Source organism: Sipha flava, unplaced genomic scaffold (genome assembly GCF_003268045.1).
Source record: "Sipha flava isolate LNK unplaced genomic scaffold, YSA_version1 45_pilon_pilon, whole genome shotgun sequence".
Classification (NCBI taxonomy): domain Eukaryota; kingdom Metazoa; phylum Arthropoda; class Insecta; order Hemiptera; family Aphididae; genus Sipha; species Sipha flava.
Window position 1 is genome coordinate 146,003 of NW_020273227.1, and position 26,235 is coordinate 172,237.

Sequence of the window (26,235 nt, forward strand, 5' to 3'; positions counted from 1 at the left end):
CAACGGTGCTATATCATGTTATATTACGTACACAAAGCTTCATAAAGAATCCGCTGGTTCTCGAACAAAAATGTATTAATATTATTGCGTTGGTGTAACATTCAAGTAATTTTATATTATCAAATAAAAAGCAACTGATATAAAAAATTATCTACTTTTTTATTGGTAAGAGTCAAATCAAACACAATTATAATTAAAGTAAGAAAAGAAGAAAAGTACAGATATCAGATATATGATATTAAATCGTGTAAATTCAATATAATCGTTTTTTAAACATTTTTTTACGAATATACAAATGACTTATTTTTATAATTTTTATTTTCGTTAATGATTTCTTACAGAGATTCTGTTTTGATAACTCATTTCACGAGTGTAAACGTAAATAACTTGTTTAAAATGTTATAAAGATGTATATAAATTATTATAATTGACCAATTCTAAGTTAAATTGTGTGATTCCATTCATTATTTTTAGAATCGTATTAGACTGAAACCGGTATTTTAATGTTCGTGTTATAAGACCATTAATGGATCCAATTAACAGTGTTAATGCGGTGTATTTTGAATTATATAAAAAAAACATCTCAATCTTAAAACAGAATTCCAGGTACTATTTACATTGCACATTTCGAACTAACCAAGCTTTATTTTTAATACTAAAAATGTAATGTATGACATTTACTGTTTTAATTTTTATAAACGTGTTAATGTATCAAGTAAATGCATTCATAATTATTTATAATTAACATATTAACATGAAAATATCATTTTATAAACCATGTGTTTTGTCAACATAATTCCATAAGGTACAAAATAGTTGTACATTATTTAGTTATAAAAATATTTTTAATTATATTCATGTTAATAAACGATTTGAATTTTAATATATATATATACGATAAAATCAAATTTATATTTTCTGTATGAAAAAAATCATTTTTACATTGATAAAAGATATTGGTATCATAAATGGAATGATTTTTAAAAAATACTAAAAACTTTTCAAAATAATTCCATGGTGTTTATTATTTAACTACTGGAATGATTTAAGTATTTTATTTAAAGTTTTGAACTCAGTAAATTTGTTTTAATACTTACAAAGCTTAATTGCTATAAGATAATGTTCTGTGGCAATACCAAATTTTATTTTCGAAATAGAAACATCTAATTTTGACTGCATATTATAGTTAAACTTATTTTTATGAACCATTTAGGGTATCACAATCCAATTTTGAACATGTAGTTAAGCTATATCCAAATAAAGTTTTTGAGTGGATGGTATAAAGATGTTAAAATTAATGTTCAGATAAATAAATGGTTTCATTCACCTTCTTTTTTATTCTCAAATATCACTCGTCATTTTGCTATAATAAAATAAAAAAATTATTTCAATCCTGAGACTTTGATTAAAGTTCTAACGTCAATATTTGCATCGATTAATATTTTATCAGACTATTTTTAGTATTTTTGAATAGATTAAATATGGTTTGAATTAAAAAAATACAATATAAATTGAAATGATTACTTTTTATCATATACCTGTGTTATTTTCTTCTCAGCAAGGCTGGATTTTTAATTTCAGTAAAAAAATATATGAAATTAAGCAATACTTCTGGAAATATTTGCAAATTATCGTTTTTTGATGATTTAAAATTCAAATACAAAGGGTCTTAACTATCACTGCGGGTATTTCACTGTTATAGTTTATAACTAGGAAGAGATAATTATTTATCACTCAATACTGCTTGTAATTTTTACTTATTAGATATAGAAATAGAAAATTATCTTAATATCAACTATAAAATTATTATCAATCGTTTTAAATTTTTTTTTTTTTTTTAAACTAATTCTCTTTTTATTGTTAATTTTTATGTTTTTAATCATGTGCTTGAATATGTCACTAAATAATTGATTAAAATAGAATCGTTCGAAAATAAATCATACCCATTTCCACTTTAATTTAGTTTATGGTAATAATTATCACTTTTGACAAAGTGATCACTTTGATCTCTTTTCAGTGTTCGAAAACTAAATGTTTGTGACAGTCAATTTTAAAGTTATTAAAAGTTTTCCATAAACCGTTTACTTGAACTTTTTGTGTGTTCAATTTGTTTCATCGTTACAGCTTCTAATCCAATGAAAACATTATTCCCAATAAAGGCACTCACAGGACTTATACATTTTTTCAAAATAACTTTTATAATCCCTATCGATTACTTGAATTTGATATTTTATACCATAAACAGTATTATTATAAATCATATTCGTATACATTAGCTGCAGCATACATTATAGTGATTTAGGTTAACAGCGGATCGAGTTTCGCAAATTGATGGTTGATTGTTGACATTATTGTATTTATTACTTATTTTCGATTTCCATTGTATAGCTTAGTGCATTTCTAGTTTTGCAGTAGTATTTGTACTAGTGTATTACTTAATTTTGCGCTATTTAATTACCAAATCGTCGGGCGGGTATAGTGTTTCGACATTTTCGGATTAAAACGTATCGAATAAAACTGTTTTCAGAACCGTTGGATCGCTATACAATAATTTAATATAAGACTACTTCGGATGCGTGTTGCCCATTTAATCCTACACACTCAAGTGTGCTATTACTCGTATGTTATTTATTTGTAACACAATAGGTTGCAGCCGTATCCTATTTTATACGTTTTTCGACCGAACGTCCTACGAATTTTCTAATCTTAGCGATCTCGATCGTTTTGGTCACGTCCATCGTCCCCACTACACACGTACAATAACGAAACGATTCGATTTTCTTCCAGGCGGCCGACAACAGCAGCACTGTCCGTGGTGCAAGCGAGCATCTGGCGCCGCGCTCCCGTCGCCATCGTCGTCGCTACCCTCGTCACCACCGAATTCCGGCACGAACCGGCACCACCACCGGCGGAAGCATCGGCCGCGCGGCCGGCGACATTACGACAACGCAACCAGATCGAGCCTGGACAAGCAGCGGATAGAAGCGATCAAGGAGCAAATACTGTCCAAACTGGGCATGGCCGCCAAGCCGAATATCACCAAGGCGCGGTCCACGAGGTTCCTGGTGGAGGCGCTGGCCGTCGAACCGCTGTCCGGGCTCACTGCGGCCGACCCGGACGCGGCCACCGGTAACACGTTGCCGCCCAGTACACGGTTGCCGTCCGTCAGGGACACCGATTCCGAGCCGGACGACTTTTACGGCCGCACTAAGGAAATAATCGGATTCGCAGAACCAGGTCAGTCACGATTATGCGTAGAACGGCGACAACAATGATAATAACATTACGTATAAAAATATCTTGTACAATAATATTAGTCGGGCGCGACCCACGCGTCGAGTGGAATTCTCTGTACGGTTGTGTGTACGTTGTAAGGGGGAAGTTATTCGGTTTAATACTAGAGAATCGCAATGAATTACCGCGACATAATGTATGACCGAAGCGATTCCGATAATGCACCTACATTTATTATCGTTGTACGTTTATGCGATTGTTTTTCGACTGTCGCTTACGTTTCTTACAATTTTCTTATTTGCCGTACGAAACCAATACTCACGCGTTTTTAATGCGTTATTCGTTCATATATTGTTAGAACTGTTGTTGTAAGTTTTTATGAATTCATGAAACAATACGAAATCGCCAATTATTATTAAATCCAACATTATGTCTACACTTAAAAAAAAAAAAAAATACTCGTAAAAATTGTTCAATTTTACAATTGTAATTTATAATTGTACAATTACTTGTATGCTAAAATTTTTTTAACAAATTTAATTTAGTCGAATTATTAACCCATTATATGCTTACGGTAAAATCCGTTATAACGATTTATGAAAATATACCGAAACACAGTTTTAATCCAAAATAGCTTTGTTCTACAATTTGGTTACAAGCAACAGTGTTGTAGTGTTAGCCTGATATTTTCATCAATAATATACACATGATTCCATCAATCTATTGATGCGAAGTTTAAGAACAGTTTTTATAAGTTATAGTTATAAGTTTATTGTTCCGAGTATTGGAATTCAATTGAGTTTTTTTTTAATTTAACGGTCATGCATTTTTCGGATTCAATAAGGTCACATTTTTGAATAGGTCAATTTATTTTTGGATTCAATCAGTTGTAAATTTAGGTCGTGGGGTTTAAATTTATGCCGCCCAATGTGAGAACCTATAAATTATATAATGTTCGTCGGCATACATTTATAGAGTTTATGGTCGGATAAACTGATTTACATATATTTAAATGCACACCGAGTGATAGCTGATTAATATTAACATACTGAAAATAAAAGCAATTGGTAATTACTATTTCGATAGGTTTTAATTTAATTATTTATTCGACTGTCCAAGATAGTATAGGTAAAGGCTTTGATGCAGCTCAAACTGAAATAGATTACACAAAAGTGATGCATAATCGGTCAGATGCAGCGAAAAACCGCGCGTCTGTCTGTGTTTTTTTTATTATGTAGACATGTAGTAGTTATCCACTCAATTTAAATCACGTCATTTAAATGTCTTCAGACTCGTTAATACGTCAGTAAACGTATAAAAATGTACATATTTTTCGTCATAAAAAATAATACTAATAAAACAACAATATTACATGAAAATAATTACATGTAAAGCCATTTAACACACACACACACACACCATGTTTTCCGCATTGGAAAAGTTATAATTATGCTATGTCTTACATTATAAGCGCCTTCTTAAGTATAATAATAAGAATAAGAATAATGGTAGTTTATCTTTACTGTATTTTCTTAAATTTGATTTATTTGAAACATCATTTAATAGCATAGCCCTCCGGCCGTACAAGTCATTGGCTTCTGGCCTGCGACCCGTGCATTGTATAATAATGCATACTTGTAAAAGAAAAAAAAATTTATCTTATCGAAAAATATAAGAATAAATGAACACCTATTAACAACGTGTTAGATATCATGGACCATAAATCTAGGAAAATACAACTATTGTCTTCAGTAACATTTTGAAATATCACTTTTTAAACATTCGTTTCTGCGTTAGGATAATTATTTATCTAATTCTGTAATAGACTCTGTATATTTAGTTGATTGTCATAAAACTTTGATTAGTTTAAACATTTTATGGCCAGTTTTGATTTAGTGCAAAAATGAGTAAATTCGAAGAAACAAGTTTACAAAGAAAAACAATATTTTACGTTTATCAACATTATACGTTATTTTTTGGACAAATTATACTTCCGTTTATACTTAATAGGTTTAAATGTATTATATTTAAGAGTAGAAATAAATTTTTATACAATTTTTGTACTAGTTGAAAAATTGAAGCAAATTTCTATAAGCACATTAGTTATAAATGTCACATTAATATCGGTTTGAAAATTTCATTATGATATTAAATGATCGCAATACCGTATATAGTACATAATACTTATATGGTTCTATACTTTTATGTTATATTTATGTATTTATTCATTTATAAACATAAATCACAACAAATGGTTATGCTGTAAAGTGTAAAAGTTGAGAATCCCTGCGCTAGAGTCAAAATTGGCCTCCACTTTTACGATGCTATAAATTATGCAATTGTTAACATTTTTGGATTAAATTTACAACATAGTACTATATATATACATACATATATATTTAATGCTATTTTACATTTTTAGACGTTAATAGTATTTGTTTAAACTTTTAAAATAAAACTCATTTTTAAATTGAAATGTTGAAATTCCTGAAACTTATAGTGTACAAAATCACTTTTGTACAAAAAAAAAAAAAACAAACATCGAATGTTATTAAATTGATAAAGATATAATAATACGTAGAAGTGTCACAAAGAGTGTCATCGTGTATATTATATTGACGAAGCAATTCACAGAAACTCGTGTTTAGGCGTTTTCCCATCTAGTGAAAATGATACCGAGAATATTATTTTGTGCATTCTAGATTTATGGCGTGCAATAAACATTTAAATGAAAAGTTTTCCCTGAAAAAATAATAAAAACAATCGGAGCGTTGATATATATAAATTATCTCTAGTTGGTCCACGATTTGCGTTTTATCGTAAATTTGTACGAGTTGTACGACCGCCGTACGTGATAAAACAATGCACATAATATACAGAACATAATATTATAATGATCAATCGATGAACTGTACAGAAGCTATATACGAGTACCGCGTACTTGATGTGCGTGAAAAGTTGTTTAGTACTCGTAGTCAATTTTTGAAATTTAAAAGCACGCATTTCTGTAATACAATTTTTAACAAACGACTTGTGCATAAAAATCCACTTACAAGTTCTCTGAGTAACATTCATAATATTATAATGTACACGATGATTAATACGGTTTATTTTCCAACAGATTACTTTACAGATTACAAGAAAATAAAAAAATGATTTTTTTATTGATTAATAAAACTATAAAAAAAAATAAATAAAAATAAAAAATTGTAAATTATACATAATAATGTAAATAATTGTAATTTTTACATGATAGTTATGGACAAGATTCGAAATGGAATGGGATTTTATTTCGAAATTTATTGCATGAATATTCCTATAAAAACGTATCCAGTTAACGTGTTCCATCACGATCGGTAAATAAAATATAATCTACATACAGTTGGTTGATAATTGATAAACATACGATCGCTAACAGATTACTATCGTGGAAAACACTCGTGTGATTTGGCATCAATACCGCTGATAACCGATTCAAATAATATTGGAAATGATAATAACACAGTTCGGTAAAAACATCGTCATCAACACACAATCGTTAGCAAAACCGTTTAAAATATTATACTCGCAAGTACAGTACAAAGTCCAGGTACAATAATCATTTTTATAAAAATGTTAAAAAAAACTTTAATGAATCTGATCTGAAAATCAGATTATTATTATTATTGTAAAAGAAATAGTTGATGCAAAAGCACCATTGGCACCAAAAAATATGTTGAGAATAGATGTTTTAATTAAACTTCTAGGTGCGTACTGCAATAATAAATAAAAAAGTGTTTTTTGTACACTACTGACCCGACTACTGTAGTTAATATTCTATAGTACCTATAGTGTATTACATTTTTTTTTTAAACAGTTCTCGAAAAATATGTTGATCCCCATCAAAAGTGAAACTCATGAAAATTATTTACAATAGTATACTATAACAAAGTGTTTTTAAACAGCTGAAAAAGAAAATATTGTTTCAATAGTATACTTACGTATAAGCTTAACATATATATATATATATATATATATATATGTATTGATAATATTAAAAACTGAACTGAAAAAATAGTGTAAGTCAATCATAACTAGTTTGATTACCCCTTGCAATAAGAGGATTCCGTTGTCAATAAACGTGATTCCGATGTTGGCATAACGAGAATGGTTAAATGATTTAAATTATCGCTATATTAGAAATAGGAAGAGAGAAAACGAAATGAATTATGTTTTAATTAAAATAAAAAAATTTCCCTTCGGTTCCAAACCGTTGAATTTTGACGTTGCCGGGCGACGACGACGTAGTCGGGTGTGAAGTGAAATCGCTGCAGCCACCGCGGAGGCCCCCAGCTAGAACACGCATCGCTTCTCCTTCTGCCCATATCCTCAATTTATTTATCGCGATGGCCTCTGGGCGCGTACATACTCCGTAACATTATTATGAAATATTTTCGATATTTATAAACGCATTATTACACGAAATGGCTTACGGGTGCGCGATTGACGGCGTTTGGTAAATGATCGCCGTGAAAGCATTTACACCGACCGTTGATCACCGTCGCGAATTCTGCTACGATACACATATTTGTGTGTACAGCGTTTATCATAATTTCCTACATGTGTACACAATATAATATATACATACAGAGGCGTGCTCAGGAATTTTGAATAAGGGGTTGAATTTTTTTTTTTTATTATTTCTATAGGAATCAATATAAAAATGAGGTATTTTACAAAATATGAATATATAATGTACAATTTTTTTATTATAAAATACTTATGAAACTGAGATTTTCAATTAAAATACCTTAAATCAGAAAACAAAATCAAGTTTACGTGGCATTCATTCGTAAGCCATTTTTCAAAATTTATTTATTTTTATAAAGTAAATTTTAAGGTCTCTTAGCGAATCAAATGATATTTCTCTCTCAGCTTATTTAAAAAAATGTTGAAACTAATAAGTTATGTCATCATGTAATTTTTGAATAGTAGAAAATGGATTCAACAAGATTTACTGTTTTTTCAATTGATAGTTAAATAAAATTTTATATGAAGCAAAAGTTTTCATAAAAAATTTACATGAAAATAACAACTTATGAAAAAGGAATAATCTTAATTTAAGTTGAAAATAATAATTAAATAATAATAAAAATGTATGGTAATAGTTTATAATATTTACAGAATATTGTAATTACTAATATGTAGTTCTAGAATTTTAAATTTGAAGCACTTATCACTTTATGTGAGATCGGAGATTTCGTATCTTATAAACTATATTGCGGTGACAGTCGGTGTCGAATTTAGCGGGGGTAAAAGGGGTGAAATGCACTGGAGCCTCAAGTTCTAAGGGACCTCTAAAACAAAAATTGAAAATTGTCTATTTCATTCTTTTTTTTTAAACTAATCTAATAATTACTAATAATTAAGGTATCTAAATTTAATTTTTTTTAATATTTAATACATCAACATATGTATATATGTTATTAAATCAATTTATAAGTGTTAAGTTGAGCACATTTTTTTTAAGAGGCCTTTAATTGGTATTTGATTTGGTCTCTCAGCTCTTAGCTCCTCCTACACACAATGTAATTCTCGCGAATCTAGAATCGACGTTTAACCATCTAATACGCATGTCACTTATTATTTATCTCAACAGTAGTACAAGTGTAAAATGTTGTATGTATTATGTTTGAGATGAGGGGCTCTGGGCGAGACGACATTTTCCGGGATAGCCCCTGCTACATTATTGTACTTTACTGCGTGCCTCCCGCTCGTCTACATGTCTAGATTTAAGTTGATTTTAACGCGGTCATCTTGTTGTTTTCATAGTTCCATTACTTTTGAGAAAAAAGCAGTTTCGAACTACGCGTTGGGTTTTTTCCGTCATTAAACGTACCATTACGAAAATATAAATGCATATATTAACCACTGCAATGTTATTACAAAGCAAATTTATCGGTTCCCGATCATTTATTTACTTTCTTATAACGCGGCCCGTAAATGGCCACTCCTGTAGATCTATAAAATATTATACTTGATTAGACGATGCAACTATATTATACCTATACGTACTTTGGTCGTTCGGTATTCGATTTTTATACGCACCAGCACTTCCAAATAAGTGTGGTGTGCGTGAAATCCAACGTGCATTAATTCGAAAACACGGTATCGTGATGGGTCGAGTGGAACGAGAGTGTTCTGGCACGGAACAATCATCGTGCGTTAGACAGATATATTGCAGAGCACAACAATATAATAATCGTGTTTTTATTATTATTATTATTATAAAGCAGCGATAGTGTGCGGGAACAGTGGCGTGCGGCTGCCGTGGAGAATACGTATTATATTAATAATGATACGGTTTTATCCTGACAGTCTGTTGATTTAAAATGATTATATTTAAATGCGCGTGTCGCGCAAACCGTATCTACATTATATAAACGTATATATATATATATATACATAGCGGAGATATGTGAGTTCATCGGCGGCGGTGACAGCACACGCGGAGGGGTTGACGGCTTGGGGGCAAAAATACCTATACACCGCCGCAGCCTCCTTTGAACTCGTTTATTATATACCATATTATATTAGTAGAGAAACCTAAGATGCAGATCGTTATGTCGGTAATTTATAGATACTGGTTCACGCCCATGTAGTTATTGCATTATATAATAATAATAATAATATCTATAACGCCGCTGCTACGAACGCGGTTTTTCTTTTTTAATTTTTTTTTCTTTATCATTATCATTATTATTTTTTGTCTTCTTTTCAATATAATATATTATAATATGCATATGGTATACACACATAAATGTAGCTAATTGGGCCTCACTACTATATGATATAGCTGTGCGTATGCGTGTGAGAGTTTTCATCGGGCGCTAAAGAGGCAATAGAGGTATATTAATGTCAATCAAAGAAACGCGCGCGGCGTTCACACACATTATTATATTACGATATTACCAGAGTATCAAGTCCACCGGTGCCGCTGCAATGTAACACGGAATTTAGACACGGCCATTACACATTTACACCGCGTAATGTGGTTCCACACAACACACTATAATACGTTTGGGCGTGTGTTTATTTTATATACATATTATTATTATTATTATACATCGCGCGCTTGTGTTATTAACGTGTAAGTGTGTGGAGTAAAACTATGTACGCTTGTACGCGGTGCATATGCGTTGGAATTAGTGAAATCATCTAATCGGTCCGTTTACTCATAATATATTACTGTACCTATAACAGTATAAGGTAGGTATTTGTTATAATATATTATGATCGGGCGAGTACATAAAAAAATATTTTGAGAGAGGTTTTAGGTTGTACATTTTTATAATTATATAATCTTTATACGAATTTTACTATACGAAAATATATTTAATCATTTTCTAGAATTTTGGAAGGAATCTGAACCTCTAAAGCCCTCCCTTGTGTACGCGCCTGATTATAATCATATGCGAACCCTTAAGTCGTTGGCTCGCCGTAAGCAGTTAGTTATTCAGTAACAAACTCGTGGTGTCGTTATATTTTCACCGATTGTACAGTATTGTAATATTATTATTATTAAAACCATCTCGTAGTGCGTAGCGAGAGCAGCAGTCGTTCGGTAAACGGAGACGTTTACATCTGCCGCGAACACGGATCGTAGTGAGCGTGGGACGCCACCGCTTTTGTCATCATCCCGTGGTATTATTTATATCACGTGCGTAGAGACGAGCTTATGTGGAATAGCGTGACAAATAACAATGCATACGGTTCCGAAATCTTTCCGAGAGTCGATAAGCGAAGGGTATAACGTAAAGCTTTAATGGATTTTATCATGCCGCACACAAAGCTAAGGTATATTATATCATTCCTTTTTAATAATAGTTATACCTTATGCATTCCAAAATCACCGCGATTATTCAATGACGTTTTTCAATTTTAGTGCGTGATAATTGAAAAACGCCGGTTTTTAAAGTCTCGTCATCCCCGGAACACTCGCAAAAAGCCGCAAAAATAGTAATTACGACATATTTTTTCAATGTAAAAGCATTTATAGCCGATTTTAGGTCTTTCAGCATCCAGCGCAAGAATTATTTTGGTGCTCATCTTAAACAACTTAAACAAACTGAACTTAAGAAGCTAGAGAGGCTCATTCATTATCAAGAATGCTTTTAATAATTTTTCAAATTACCATACTTGCCACATAGTTGTAAATCATACAAACAACATAATAATAATAATAATACTGGGCGATTCAAAAGTCTTCATCCGATTTCAAAAGGGTATATTTATTTTAAAAATAAAAAGATATAAGGGTGGGATGAAGTAAAAAATATTCATAAATAATTAAGTTTTATTTAGTTTAGTTACAACTTACAAATGTTCAATATGACCCCACAGGCCGCTCGATATACATCTATATGGTAATCAAATTTCTCTTAAACGTTGTTGATCACTAATTAGTTCAAATGAGTTAGGACTTAAAATATTTTTGACATTGCTTCTGCTTTAGTACGCCCTCAGTGAATATTTTTTGTCATAACATTATCTCCATATAGAGAAGTATTTAATTTTATCGCACAGTCCATACTGAAATAACTAAGGTGACGATTAATTGCGTGGTAAATTTATATTATTTCAATGATTGCTACTTTAAGTTCTTCCAAGCTATTTTGTTTAGTCATTTATGAATTACGTTACAAATTTTGTGAAGTTTTTTCATGATTTTCACTGTTCAAAAGAGTTGTTACAGATTTTTCACAGTCCCATTTTACTGTAAAATTAACGTTACACAAAGAACGTTTCGCTTTTTTTTTCACATACATTTTAACCAACCATTTCTTAAACTTTTTGTTAGTTAGCCATGACTCTTTAAACTTAGTTTCATACTTTTTCACTTTTCTTGGATTATTTTTAAATTCTTTCATGATGATAAAACGTGTAAGTATACTAGAACTAGGTACCTAATATTAAACAACTGGACATGATGCACGAAATACAATTACATGAACATAAAACGTAAATCGAAAATAAAGTTTTTAACATTTTAGTTGACATATAAACTAATAACAACAATTCAATTTATTAAATTTAAAAATAATTACAATCATTTTTCTAGCACCTAACACGAAAATTGTAAGTTATAGTGTTAATAATATATTCATCGTTACGCTCTAATTAACACCGTCATAACTTATAAATCATGATTTAAATAATTTATAGGCTACTACCGGCTTCCCACCAAATATGCAAAGGATTAACTTTAGATGATTTAGAAATACTTTAAACTACAATGAGATTTCTTGCTTGAGATTAAGCTCAATTACTTCGAGCTAAGCGAGGAATAATAATATTCAATTTAACATACAACTATCAATTTTAAGAGCTGTAAAAGATTTGCACATTAATGTGAACAATTTTACTATAACAGCAATAAACAAAAGACCAGCTATCGACAAAATAAAAATAGTACTCGTATACTGTATACTCGAAAACCGTAATAAAAGTGGTAATTAGGTTATATTTGCGTCGTGGTCCTTGTTCTGTAAACAATGAACGAATATTTTGTTCTCCAACAATATCTTAAACACCACGTAAAATAACAAATCGTACAACTTAAATGTTCCAGCGATATAAGTACAATACATTTTATTTTTCTAATTGGGCTATCAAATTTAATGTTTCACACCTGGTATCTGTTTCATTTTTATTTTCAATTTTTTCCCGTTAATTTTAGAACAAGTCAGTCAAAAAGTCAATAATGCATTCACTTTTCACTTTAATTTAATTATTGTTTTTACGAGATAAAACATACTAACAGAAATAGAGAAATTATTATTTCAACAAATTTTACCGATTAAGATTTAAAATAAAAAATAAACATTTCGAATATATTTTTATAGTGATATCATACTCAAATATAAATAGATAACTGCACTTAAATGTAATTTTTGTAAATCATAAATAATATGTTTTATTGTTATTCGCTGTTATTGCAAACAGCACTTAGACACTAAATTATATTTATATTCTATATGATTACAGACTATTTTAATTCAAATCAAATAGTCAAATATTTAATAATTTATCATATTAAAAGTTTTGTAAAATTTTCGTCAAAAAAATATTAATAACGATCATTTTTTCAATTTATGAATAAAATAAAATATTACGAAGGAACATGTATAAAGCGATTTGAATTTGATTTTTGACTTACTATGCTTGTATTTAAAAAATAATAATGAACAAAGTGGAAAATATTTGTTTATACAATTGTAAGGATTTCAAAAATAATGATTTATTTATTTTATTTATTTTAAACATTACTTCAAACTTCTAAAACCATGAGTTTTTAACAATTCAATTTTTTAATTTTACTCTTAAGTATATATTTAACGTTTGTGTTAAGATATTACGTCTTACGATTGCACAGTTCTTTTTTTATATATTCCTCTAGATTCCTATAGCCGTAGTCGTTTTTTCAGTTTTTAAATCACGTAACTATTTGCTTTGAACATAATTGTTGTAGCGTATTTGCAATCAGTTGTGGGCATTTTATATCAGTCAGGTAAGAATATAAGAGTATACTTGTATTTTGCTTTTTTGACTAAAATCCCGTATTTTTATTATAAGAATTAGTGATTTTATGATGATGTAAAAGCAACAGCAAATCTTTAAAATTGTAAACGCATTATTTTGATATTGATTAAACAAGATAATAATGAAAACTGTACATACACGCCGCAAGTTGTATAAAGTAAAATATTTAACAATAAACAAACTTTTCCAAATGAATTTTTTAGCATCTCTTTGATAAAACGCGTCGAATCTATAAACTCATCGTACACTCAACTATATTATTTAGTTATATATACAAATTAAATACGAAAGCATTGAAGTTCAGTTGATATTTTAAAATAACATCTTGAAAAATTATGTAAAGTTTGATATGAGATCGGCGGAAATATTATTTCATTTTTTTAAAACATCGATGATCGAAAATGTACTAGGAATAATAAAACAATAAAATAGTAGATACCAATCCTAATAGTTATATTTTTAAAAACTATCGCTTGATTGTTTTGATAAGAGCTATATCATAAAAAATTCGTTGGTACTCTCATTTTCGAGTCAAAACTATCGGTATTCATTATACATAGGCAATACATTCGCACCCGTTGAAACACTACGGCCAACAATATCGAACGTGCGCAATTCATTACGCAGACACGTGTGCGGACAAACTATACGACGTACAATATTATAACAATTACGACATTGCAATATAGTGCATTACAGCATCGTACACAATATTATTGTATTACAATGCACGTTGCCGATTAACGCATAAAAATATGTGCGTACCCAGCATACTTGTGGATCATTATGGCGCGTATGAACGTCATGTTTGGAGAAAAATAAAAATCAAAACGCATAGACATCGTATGCGCGTGTAAATACACGTATAATACTTATATACGTGTATTGTATGTACATATATAATGAGTCATCCTCCATAAAGTCCGTCTAGCCTCTCTTGCGGTACTATAGAACCTGTTTTCGTTTTATATATTACAATTTATTATTATTATTATTATTTTTTTTTTTTCTTTTTCATATTTTTATTGTATATTAAATAACGCCACCGTAGTATATGTATATTGTTTGTCTGCAAGCGGTTCCAAAGTTACACACGCACACGCACAAACGCTTACAAAACTATGCCCGCGCGCGCGCGCGCGTGTGTACTCCTCTTTCTACGACGGCGACAGCAATGGTACCGTGGCGCCCACACAGCCGCATAGTGTGACGTAAGGAATTTTAACGGCCGTGCATGAAGTTGAAGATTTTCATCTTGCACGCGCTCACCATGCCGTTTGCGGTTTCTATTCGACCGTCTATTCCGAACGCGTCGAGCCCATTACGGTTTTATTATTATTCTGTTCGTATTGCAGCAACAGCAGTAACAACAATCATCATCATCAAGCATCGGCTAGTCATTACTGTGTATTCTATAAACTGAACAGTAAAGCCGCGGGCATTTAAGTAGTATTCTAACATTTGTACCGACCAGTTGTTGACTAATATTATCATACTCCAACAACGACAATTTAACGTTTTGTCTTGTCATAATACTATAGTCGTTATTGTATCGTTTTTTTTACACCTAATGCGTTCGATAGTCAAATCATTTCAATTTTATTCTTTCTATTATCATCGTGATATTATACAAATAACTATGGTTTTTATCGGACTGTGTATACTTCTTTTGCTGACATTAAATACAATTGTTTTTGTGTTTTGATTTTGATTAACGAATCACTTCATAGAATTGCATTTTTCTCGTTAAAATATAATTTTAAAATTATAAAATTTTAAAATATAATTTTTAATACCTGATAGTTGTTAGGTTGATCTTATAATACGGTTTTATTTTATTCTCTATTTGTTTATAAAATGTAATTGATTTTTTCTAATAGCTATTAAAATATCTGAGTTTTCCATGGTAATTGTTTTACGAATAATTTTAAAAGATTTGATTGGAATCCGTCTAATATTTTAATTTTTTTTATTTTTAAATAGTTTTAAAATTCAAGATTGATATTTTTGATACTATTAATTTCTCTGCGTTGGTTTTTAAATTCACTCCATAACAAATAAACTTACTTTTTGATAATTTGAGAGATTTACTTTTTAAATTTTAGTTTATTTTTGAGAAAATATATTTTTTCATAATCCCTAACATAAAAACATTACATTAAAATGTGTTTTGATATTTTTGAAATACTCAAGAAAAAAAATCTTCATTATAAATAGTTTTTTGTATGTTTGTCAAATAATTCTATTGTACCCGAATTATTATATTAGCACTATTATTTGGCAATTTGTCGTTTGATAATTTTCTTAATTTAGTTAGATTAAACAAATGCAGTCGACTAACCAAGTATAATAGGACGATGAATAAAACGTCGTGTTTTTTTTTTTTTTTTTTTTTGTGTGTCTTCAGAATGCACAATTATTATTTATTTATCGTTTTGTAAAAAATAAAAAATTCTATAGCAAACCATGGCGTTTCAGTGTTGTCGTGTATAGTGCCGTGGTCGTACACGATGACACTGCCTCTGACGTCTTATTTAAATCGTAGTGTGCGATGAACCGGTCTGCCGTTTGACTCGGTGTAACAACATCATCCGCCCTCACGATGACTGTATTACAGTGCTTATTTGAATATATGCACTGCAACCAAAGTCACAGTGACTTTATTTGTGAACCAATCAGAATTGTTTTGATGACGTAATGGATGAATTCCGTGTGTTTTTTGATACCGTAATTAAGATCAACTTGTCCTGGAGGGGTGAAGATATATAATAAAACATTTGCTTAGCAATTAAAATTTTATTAATTCTTTTAGTCCGTGGGTAATTTTCTTATTCTCATAAATTCATTAATATTTACAATATTAGTTACTGTAAAAATAATATAAAAAGAAATCACGGTGGACGGGAAATTACACCTATTACAAACCCTATCCCCTCCCCTCATCATAAATACATTACTGTTATGAGACAAAGCACAGACAGATGCGAATATATATTAATATAATTGTGTAGTTTTCATTTTACGTTTAGTGATCTGTCATTGAGAAGGACCATGAAAGTGTTTCACTGTCAATAATATACATAAGCATTAAACGTTTAGAATATTCAGTGTCGAGAAAGTTTTATGAAAAGTTGACGACATTATAAACAAGAACGAAGCGACGGGGTTATATTGAAGACGAGTCTGATGAAATTCTCCCTACTCATACACACACACACACAATACTCATAATAAATATAATAACATGTATATTGATTAACCCGAGAGAACACATAAAATACAAAGACCCAAACGATTTAATGGATTCACATTAGTTTTATGCGCCAAACCTATATTTATGTTTCACTCCCGCTTCTATCATCATCGCCACTGCTCATCGTACAGTTTTAAATACATATTTTCAATATTTTATAGCATGCATAAAATAATATGTCCTAACCAATTTGATTATCGAGTTTCTAGTAAAATCAAACACATTTTAAAACGCAACACAATGATAATAATATATAATAATGGTATGTTTTTTACTCAATCAAATTATGGTCAACTTAAAATTTAATGTTTTGCGTTCATATATATATATATATATGTTCAACTCGATTGTTCGTCTTCTACACTCAACGCATCGATATAATATATTACTACACATGTCATAATGACCATAATGCAACTGCAAAGTGTATTTTTCTTGAATTTTTCAAAAATAAATGACACATCGTCAACTGGTAGATATAACTATGCTGAACACTGAAGGATGATGCGTTTCTCATTACAGAAGTCGTTGAGTTAACACAAACGAACAGATTGATCGAAAAAAAAATTATGCATGTATATATATGTATATATACTATAAGTAGGTTTTTTTTTGGCATTAAATGTATAGGGGGATATGACTGTATACACGAACGAAGGATGAAACGATAATATGAATGCGAGTAGAAGAAACGTAGTGCGGAGGAGTAGTGTTGTAAAGGCGGTGAACGGAGAGTCGGTCGTCGTTGAGAACAGAAAGGCGGGAAAGATAAGCGATTGGAATGAAAATGTTTTGCGTGAGGGAAGGTCGGGTGATGGCATGGATGGGATGGTGGTATAGGACGGGGAAAGTGGGGCACTCGGCGGAAAGGGATTTTCACTGGAGCCACTTGCCATCGATCGTGTCTGAGACCTCGTAGACGCACGCACATTGCAGACACACTCACACGACTTAGGCCACTTGTCCGACGTCCTTTTTATCACACACATAATGTGCTGTATATATATATGTGTGTGTGTGTGTGTGTGTGTATGTGCGTATAATATATAACATTTATATATATATATTTATATTTTTTTTAATGGTGGAGAGGCCATTAGCTGGTTCCTGAAAATATTCTTTAAAGGGCTAAACAATCACCACGATGTAATTTGACGTGTCTGCAGTATTGAGGAAAAATAAAAATTAAACCTATGTATTATACATGTAATTACGTCAATACGTATACTTACCTGTTATAATATTACAATAATACTTAATGCTTGGAATATTATAATCACCAATTGATAAATATAATATGATAGTATAGAACAGTGGTCAACAATCTTTTTGGACTCTTGAGCCACATTCACAAATTAAAAAGATTTCACGGGCCAAACAATACAAAAACTTGACATGATATTCAATTAAATTTCCGGCTGTAGTCAATTTGCACGAAAATTTACCCAAAATATATACAACATGTGTAATTTGCACCAACATTTTTTAATTGCGTTTGTAATTTGTCCCAAAATAAGAATATGTAATTTACTCCACCCTCAAGTAGTAAGAAATAGAGATTGTAATTTGTACCAAAATTAAAATTTATTATTTTGTCGATATTATCTCGATAGTACAAACGTACAAGTTTATTTGTATCGAGATATAAGTAGCTAATTACACAGAATTTTAGGTTTTAGATTCTGAGCCGTTACTTAACTTACTTACACCGAGGTCTATACGGTACTTCAGTATTGACCTCAAAACTACCTTAAAAAATAGTCAATAATTTATGATAACAGTATGATAATTTCATTATTTTAGGCAAAAATATAATTTTAAAACGTATAATGCTTTTAAATTATTAATGTACAAAATAAATAAATAATCTGGAAATAATCATTTTTAATTTAAATAAAGTAAACTTAGGTAGCTATATATTAATTTTTTTACTTCACTTTTTTGATTCTTCACGTTTTTTTTTTTTGAATTTGTATGCAACTAATACAATGAATGCAGTTCTTGATATCAATTTATTATTATACTGGTCTAAAGCCACTTGAATTCAAGTATTGTCTTGACGTCAACGAGGATACCAAGGAATAATCAAATATTATAATATCAAATATTCGATAATCGAACAAATAGATACTCATTTTTGGTGTAAATTACAAATTATACTTTCCACTACCTGAGAGAGGTGCAAATTACAAACTCTCAAATTATCTGATTTTGGAATTAAATGCAGGCCGTATAAAAGAAACGTGTAGGCCGCTTTTTTTTAACCACTAGTATAGAGAGTAATATTTTAATTTTTTAATTTAGCATTGCTCGTTTCTGAATACTACAATAACGAGATTAGGTTCTCTCGATATATATTTTACAACGCTCGTGTTAATTTTTAAATAATAATATAAATATAAATAACAATTGTATCTATCTATATATATATATATATATATATATATATATACATATTTCGTAAGCAAAAACGCAGTAAGTCACTGTTGAATTATTTTCTTTTTATAAAGCATTTTTTTTAAATCATAACACTTTGTTTATTATAATTTTTTAAGTATGATGTATGTTTTCCTGAGTAATTTTATCAGGCGAACACGATGAAATAAAAGTAAACATGATTAAATTCATTTTCAATAAGATATTTTACTTTTTTTGTTACACCTTAGAATTGGTAAAAACTTTTATAAATTAAAAATATATATATTATATTCTTAATATAAAATTTGTATAATTAGCATATTGGAATATTTTGCCAAACAATGTTTCTGTTTGCTGGGAGAACTTGAGACAGGTTGTGTAGCATACTATCTCGTGATGATTTTCATACTTTTTTTTTTTTTAAAAGTCTAATTGTATGTAAATAAATATTTTAATCTTTTTATTTTTCAGCCCTTTATTAGCTATATGCTAATAATAACAATAATACACTTTTTGTATAAAAATGGTGTATATAAAAAAAAAAATATGATTTTTACACTTTAAATTTATTGATAATTTACTAACAATAAATGCAATTTTTTTTATCAAGAATAATATATAGTAAACTGAGTTATAAATACAAACCGTACTTTTTAAGTATAATTTTAATCGTAGAAATAAAATATTATTCTCGCATGTATTATTATATTATTTACTCGCAAATATAAATAAACGTAGATGCTGTTGTATTACTTTACCAAAATTGTCTGTATATCATTGTAATAACATGCATTTATGTGGATAAAATTAATGTATTGGGTACATTATACAATTTACTGTTAATATAGCATTGCAAATAGGCTCACATGCTATTATTTTAATTTTAATTTTTTAGTTTCGTATTAATTGTATAATGATAATACATTTAGAAACGATTGATGTAATTAAAAAGTTGAGTATATTTTACAATTATTTTTATCCTTATTTTATGATTCGTGGGGAAAAAAATTTCATATTTCTTTCAGAATTCTATAATCAGAAAAAAACACAAGTTAACCATATGTATGCGTTTTTATTGAAAATACATGATTTTTTTTTTTTTGTAAATTGATAAAATTGTGATTAATATTTACTTAGTGACGTCAATGTTAGACAAATAATTGTTTTTCCATAGTAATACATGATTCCATTACACTACTCTAGAGATTACATTTTACATTATGCATATTTAATAAATAACCCTTTTAGGTACCGTATTACAGTTATTATAAGTTCAAAATTAATGGCTACAATATTCAAGGATGAATTAATACTTGTCGTCAGTTATTCTAACTAGAATATTTCTTTAGGTAGATTACTTGTTTTCTGTTTGTTATTATTATTATTATTATTATTACTTTTATCACTAATATGTTTAATTTTTAAACAAAATCACGTGGAATAAAATTATTATAATAATCTTAAAGCAGTAAACATTAAATATTGTAATCCAATGTGAAAATATCGATAAAGAAGCAAAATTATATTCCTGCTTTTAATACTTTCATTGTGTTCATTTAATTTAAATGTAATGACAACCAAAAAATTTTGAAACTATGAGATTCTATAGCTCAGTGGTTCCCAAACTGTGCACCGTGGTGCCCTAGGGGCACCATAACCACTTTCTAAGGGCACCGTGGTCTACGGTTCATAACAAATAGTTTAAAATGTATAAAATTGTTTTTCCTTATTGTTTTTGTAAAAACTTTATAGCAAATAATGTAATATTTTCTATTGTATAATCGGATATTCTCATTTTAACCTTATAATATTTTTATATAATAATTATAATCATAAAAATAATCATTTTTACTTATCTATTTTTTAAGTTTAAAAATGCATTAATTTATAACCAAGTTAATTTTTATTAAAATTAATAAAATCGGTTACCAATAGATTTTTTTTGTTCTGTCTTTAATGTTATTCACAGCCAAGCCATGTTAGCTAAATTGGATCCAAAAAAGGGCACCGCAGAAAAAAAAGTTTGGGAACCGCTGCTATAAATTATATGTATAACTATATTTTTTGTCAACTACAACAATATGTTATTTGAATCCTAAATATTTATTATTCTGTAGTATAATAATAACTAGAATTTTAAATAAACTGGACTTATATTCTAATACGACCAAGGCGAAAGTCTTAAAGATATTATTTTTACTCATGTAAAGAAATAAATTATTGCAATTTAGAAAATATTTTATTAAAAAACTATAATTCCGAATAATTACTGAATAAATATATAATTTTGAAAAGTAACAGTGTAATAGATTTCAGACTAATATTAAACTAACGATTTTGTTTAAAATTAAAACTTAAACTCATGTTGAAACTGAATGTGTAATTAATTATTTAATAAATTATTCAATAATTGTATTATTCTTTTATTTTATTGGTATAAAAATACCGATAAAATTTTTTCAACTGAAATTATACAAGCCCAGTTGTTAGTCAAATTTTACTCGAACATCTTTAAAAATACAAAATAAAGCATTATGGTCAACTTTCAAACATTATAAAAAAAGTACATTTTTGAAAATATCATTATTTTAATCATAAGCTTTGGAAATGTAGGAAAACTTCACTCGAGTTGACAATAAAAACAACATGGACTTTAAGTATACGATGGTGCTTTAAACTACATCGTGTCTCTGTAACTACTGCATTGTACAACAGTCAAGTCTGTGTCCTAACTGTGGCAAATATTTTTTTGTTAGGCAACTAAGTGTGTTGAAACCCAAATTATTTTTAAAAAAAATTAACATTTCAATGGGAATAGTGTAATCCAATGTGTATGAACAGCTGTCTGATCGATTTGCTCTTAATACATTATCCCCATTGCCGATTGTCGAGAAAACTCTTCGTTGGTTGTACGAGTATAATATACAGTTTTGTTTTTCCGAATATTAAGTTTCGGTTTTTTTCTATCGCTATTCATTGAGTGTAACCATGACAACTATAACGTATCAAATAGCGGAACTTATAAAATAGAAGTTATCCATTTCGAGTTTGTAAAAAAAAAAAAATACAAAATACAAAATAAAATAAAATAACCCAAAAACAAAAGGAAACTTTTATTTGATGTATAACGTCAGATAACGGCGGCGTGGTGGTTGGTATATAGAGAAGACCTTATAAACTTTTTCGGAAAGCAAATTTCAATGTCATTTTTCCCGACCGCTACGATTCTCATCGATTGCTGGCGACGCCGCCGTTGCCGCCGCCATAGATTTTTACAACGGAACACGTAAACCGTCCCAGAGTCGCATAAACGTTACTTATTACATACTTCATCGTCATCGTCGATGACCGCAATCGGCTGTATTTATATGTGTGTGTGTGTGTGTGTGTATTTAGAAAACTGGAAAATTACTTTGATAAAGGAGAAAAAAAATATTATATATATATATATGTATACATAGTATTGGCGTTTGGAGAGTGGAAAATGAGTATACCATGCGACGACCCTTCCCCGCCACTGGTCTTTTGACCACTTTATAGTAAAATAGGGGTTATCGAACGTTAGTCCGGATCGGCGCGTCTGCCGGGAACCAAAAATCTGACTTATGTAATACCACAGCTGATAATAAATAAACACCATTCCAAAAGAAGTGGGTCAACTCTTGAACGGCGAAACAAAAATGTTTTAATATTTACGAGAAATTCGTTAGGGGAAAAAAGTAATCAAATTTTCACTTTTTCCGTAAGTTTAATTCCCCCACAGAGAAAATGAGAAACCCGAAGATTTCGCCAAATGGATGCCGGAAGGATTTGTTTACGATTTTATCGGTCCAGAAAATGTTCTAACGATTATTACAGCCACAAATTATTAAATTAGTGATGATGGTGTGCATACTTATATATAAGCGTCACCCTTCTTAAATAAATATTACTTTAATAAAAAAAATTACTAAAGCCATATACTATTTTGATTTATCGTTTATACTTCAGGATTCATTAAACTACACAAGTGTATAATATATATTGGGTAGTTCGATGAAATTGTAATATTATAGTGTGTAATACACGTCTATACACCTATGTATTTGTCTATATGCATATATAGTTATGTACATATTTTTATACATGCTGTTTACACGTCAATAATAGTCTAGTAATATTGTATAACGGTCATGCATTAATAATCGTAGCTCTGAGCACTTTTGAATTAAATTTAAAAAATAAACTTTAAACACAATTAAAATATAATATACGATATGAATTAAAAAAGTTCTCCGTCCTTGGAATACGATGCTTAATCTCCATTTACACGAAAAAGGTTTAAACACTTGGCTTGAGTAAGATGTCTTGAAAAGCTTAAATATAACATATAAGTGAAAGTTCAGGAATTACATTGATTTTCAAAAAATATTAGAAGCCCGAGCATTTATTATATTAGAGTAATATAATATTTATTAACTATGCAATAAATAATATTTTTATCTTTATGAAAATTATAATACTATTTTAATTTTGACATAGAACTATGTCAAATTTTGCATGAATTAATTAATTATTAATGCATGAAATAATACGCCATTAATAAATTACATTTTTTTTTTTTTTAAATTAATTCAGATAGTAGGTAGAAGAAATATAATAAACGATATATTTTTTTTGTGTATAAATACTTTTAAACTTATGTAGGTTTGTGGACTTAATATATTATTTAAATGTATAACAATGATATAATTTATACGTTTTTAAATATCATAAATCGTTGAAAATAATTTGTATACATTTATAAAAAAAAAGTCGATAAATGGATATTTAATACTCAATGATTTAAAAGAACAATTTTTTAATTTACCACGGCTTCTAGTGTATTGTATATTAGTATTTAAAATATTTCCGTTCTGAGCTTTCGAGTGAAAAAACCTGAAAAACTAGAATAGTTATGGGTGTAAGGAATTCTGAATTGATTTCTTCTCAAAAATTAAAAACACCGAATCGTTTTAGTTGTTTAAATAAATCAACCAGATTTAAGGTTAGAAATAGAATCAAACTTATCTATGAGTTGGATATAAATCATGAAAATTGTTAAAATTGCATATGGTAAAACCGTATCGTGTTACGTGTTTGCGTCATAAACAACGGTAATGGTTCAAATTGCATCGGATATAAAATACTAAAACGATTATTTCCTTTAGGGTGATTTATCGCGGTTCCGTTTATATACCAATGGTATATGATGAGTGGGAAGGAGACGTATTAGTGGTATATTGCAATACATTAGTTAACAAGTCAACAGCTCGTGTTTGTACTCTGTAGCTGCTTCCGAATCAAACGGCTATTAGAATTATTTACATTTTTACATAAAGATAACAGTCGACCGCCGGTGCGTAAGCCCGTCACAGGACGTCATGGACGCGTTTGCGTACATGTTTCCGTAATACCAAACCCTTAGTAATTTAACACTTATGTGACACCGTCAAGTAACCAGCGATTCGCTACAGTACGAATACACGTGTACACCTATATGTCCGCAGCCTGTGACAATACGATAAGAAAACTTGGCTATTCCAACATTTGTGCACGTACAATTTCATAACATATTACATGTGCATACGATATGATCACGTGTATAATATATGATTGCGTTGTAATATATACCTGGCTTTATGATTTTGTCCAAAAACAAGATTAGGTCTAGTAGGTTCATTTCGCGCGATGAGCTTACCCGACTCAAAGGATCGCAGAAAACTGAGGAGCATGAATACTGCTTACACTTTTAAGTTTCACGCTTATTAATATTAATTTTTCTTTGCGTTTTCATTTATGTTTTAATAAATTAACGCCCAAAGTACACAGAATACGAGTTATGGACAGAATAATAATAATTAAACTCGTAATTACATTATTACCTCATCATTACTTCGTAATTTATGAATAAAAAATTTAACTGATTTATACGCCCCTCACTCATATAATATTTCTTTTTTATACATACACACTTCTCGAATTAATATCAATAGGTATAAATCGGGTCCGAGTTCTGATCCATCCGAATAACTAAAAACTGCAATAATACATGGGAGTAAATAATGTTATTGAGCTATAATTATTATAACCGTTTCATTGTAAGAATATTATGAGCGGCAGAAGGTGTACTTAACAAACGTTAGTTGACATTTTCGTTTTAAATTTTACAGTTTATTTTACACAGCTAAGTTCGAGAACATTCTCGCACACTCGGGAGTATTCTCGAACAATTACGCTGACGCTTTCCGTAACCGCAACTCAAGTTTAAATTTTTCTTTTAACATCACGTACCGGTGTGCACAAGAGTATGCATTTGGGGGGCAGTCAACCTTTCGGAAGTCGTGTTTAATTTTGATTTCACTTAAAGCTAAAAACAAGTTCGGTTGTCAGTATGGGGTGATACTTATTTGTTATTATTATTCATCCGAGTGAGCATAATAACAGCGTTGTGTCTTGACAACTCGATGATGTAGCTGTTGCGAAAATGTTCAAAAAATGTAATTAAACAAATCGCTACGTTGCCTTTGTCGTTGGTGAAACGTGACCGCTTCGAAAACGTCGACAAATATTGTTTTAGCCTCCAGTGTCCGCGTACACGGTTTCGACCACCCGCGGCCGCCCTTTCCGCAGCTCGTCGCGAGAACGGTGTTGTTAGGAGAGCGCCCTACGGACGCGCCGCGGCGACGGGCTGTTAAACGTACGGGAAACGACACGTGCACGACGATGCG

General features: G+C 29.9%; 1 protein-coding gene across 3 annotated transcripts in view; it reads left to right on the forward strand.

The window, feature by feature from the left end:
- LOC112689649 (inhibin beta chain-like) overlaps window positions 1-26,235 on the forward strand; it is a 55,536-nt gene that overhangs the window by 15,243 nt on the left and 14,058 nt on the right. For all 3 annotated transcript variants that reach the window (XM_025563454.1, XM_025563455.1, XM_025563456.1), the window contains one exon: window positions 2,788-3,237. In XM_025563454.1, the coding sequence (XP_025419239.1) occupies window positions 2,788-3,237 (450 nt within the window). The remainder of the gene's footprint in view (window positions 1-2,787; window positions 3,238-26,235) is intronic.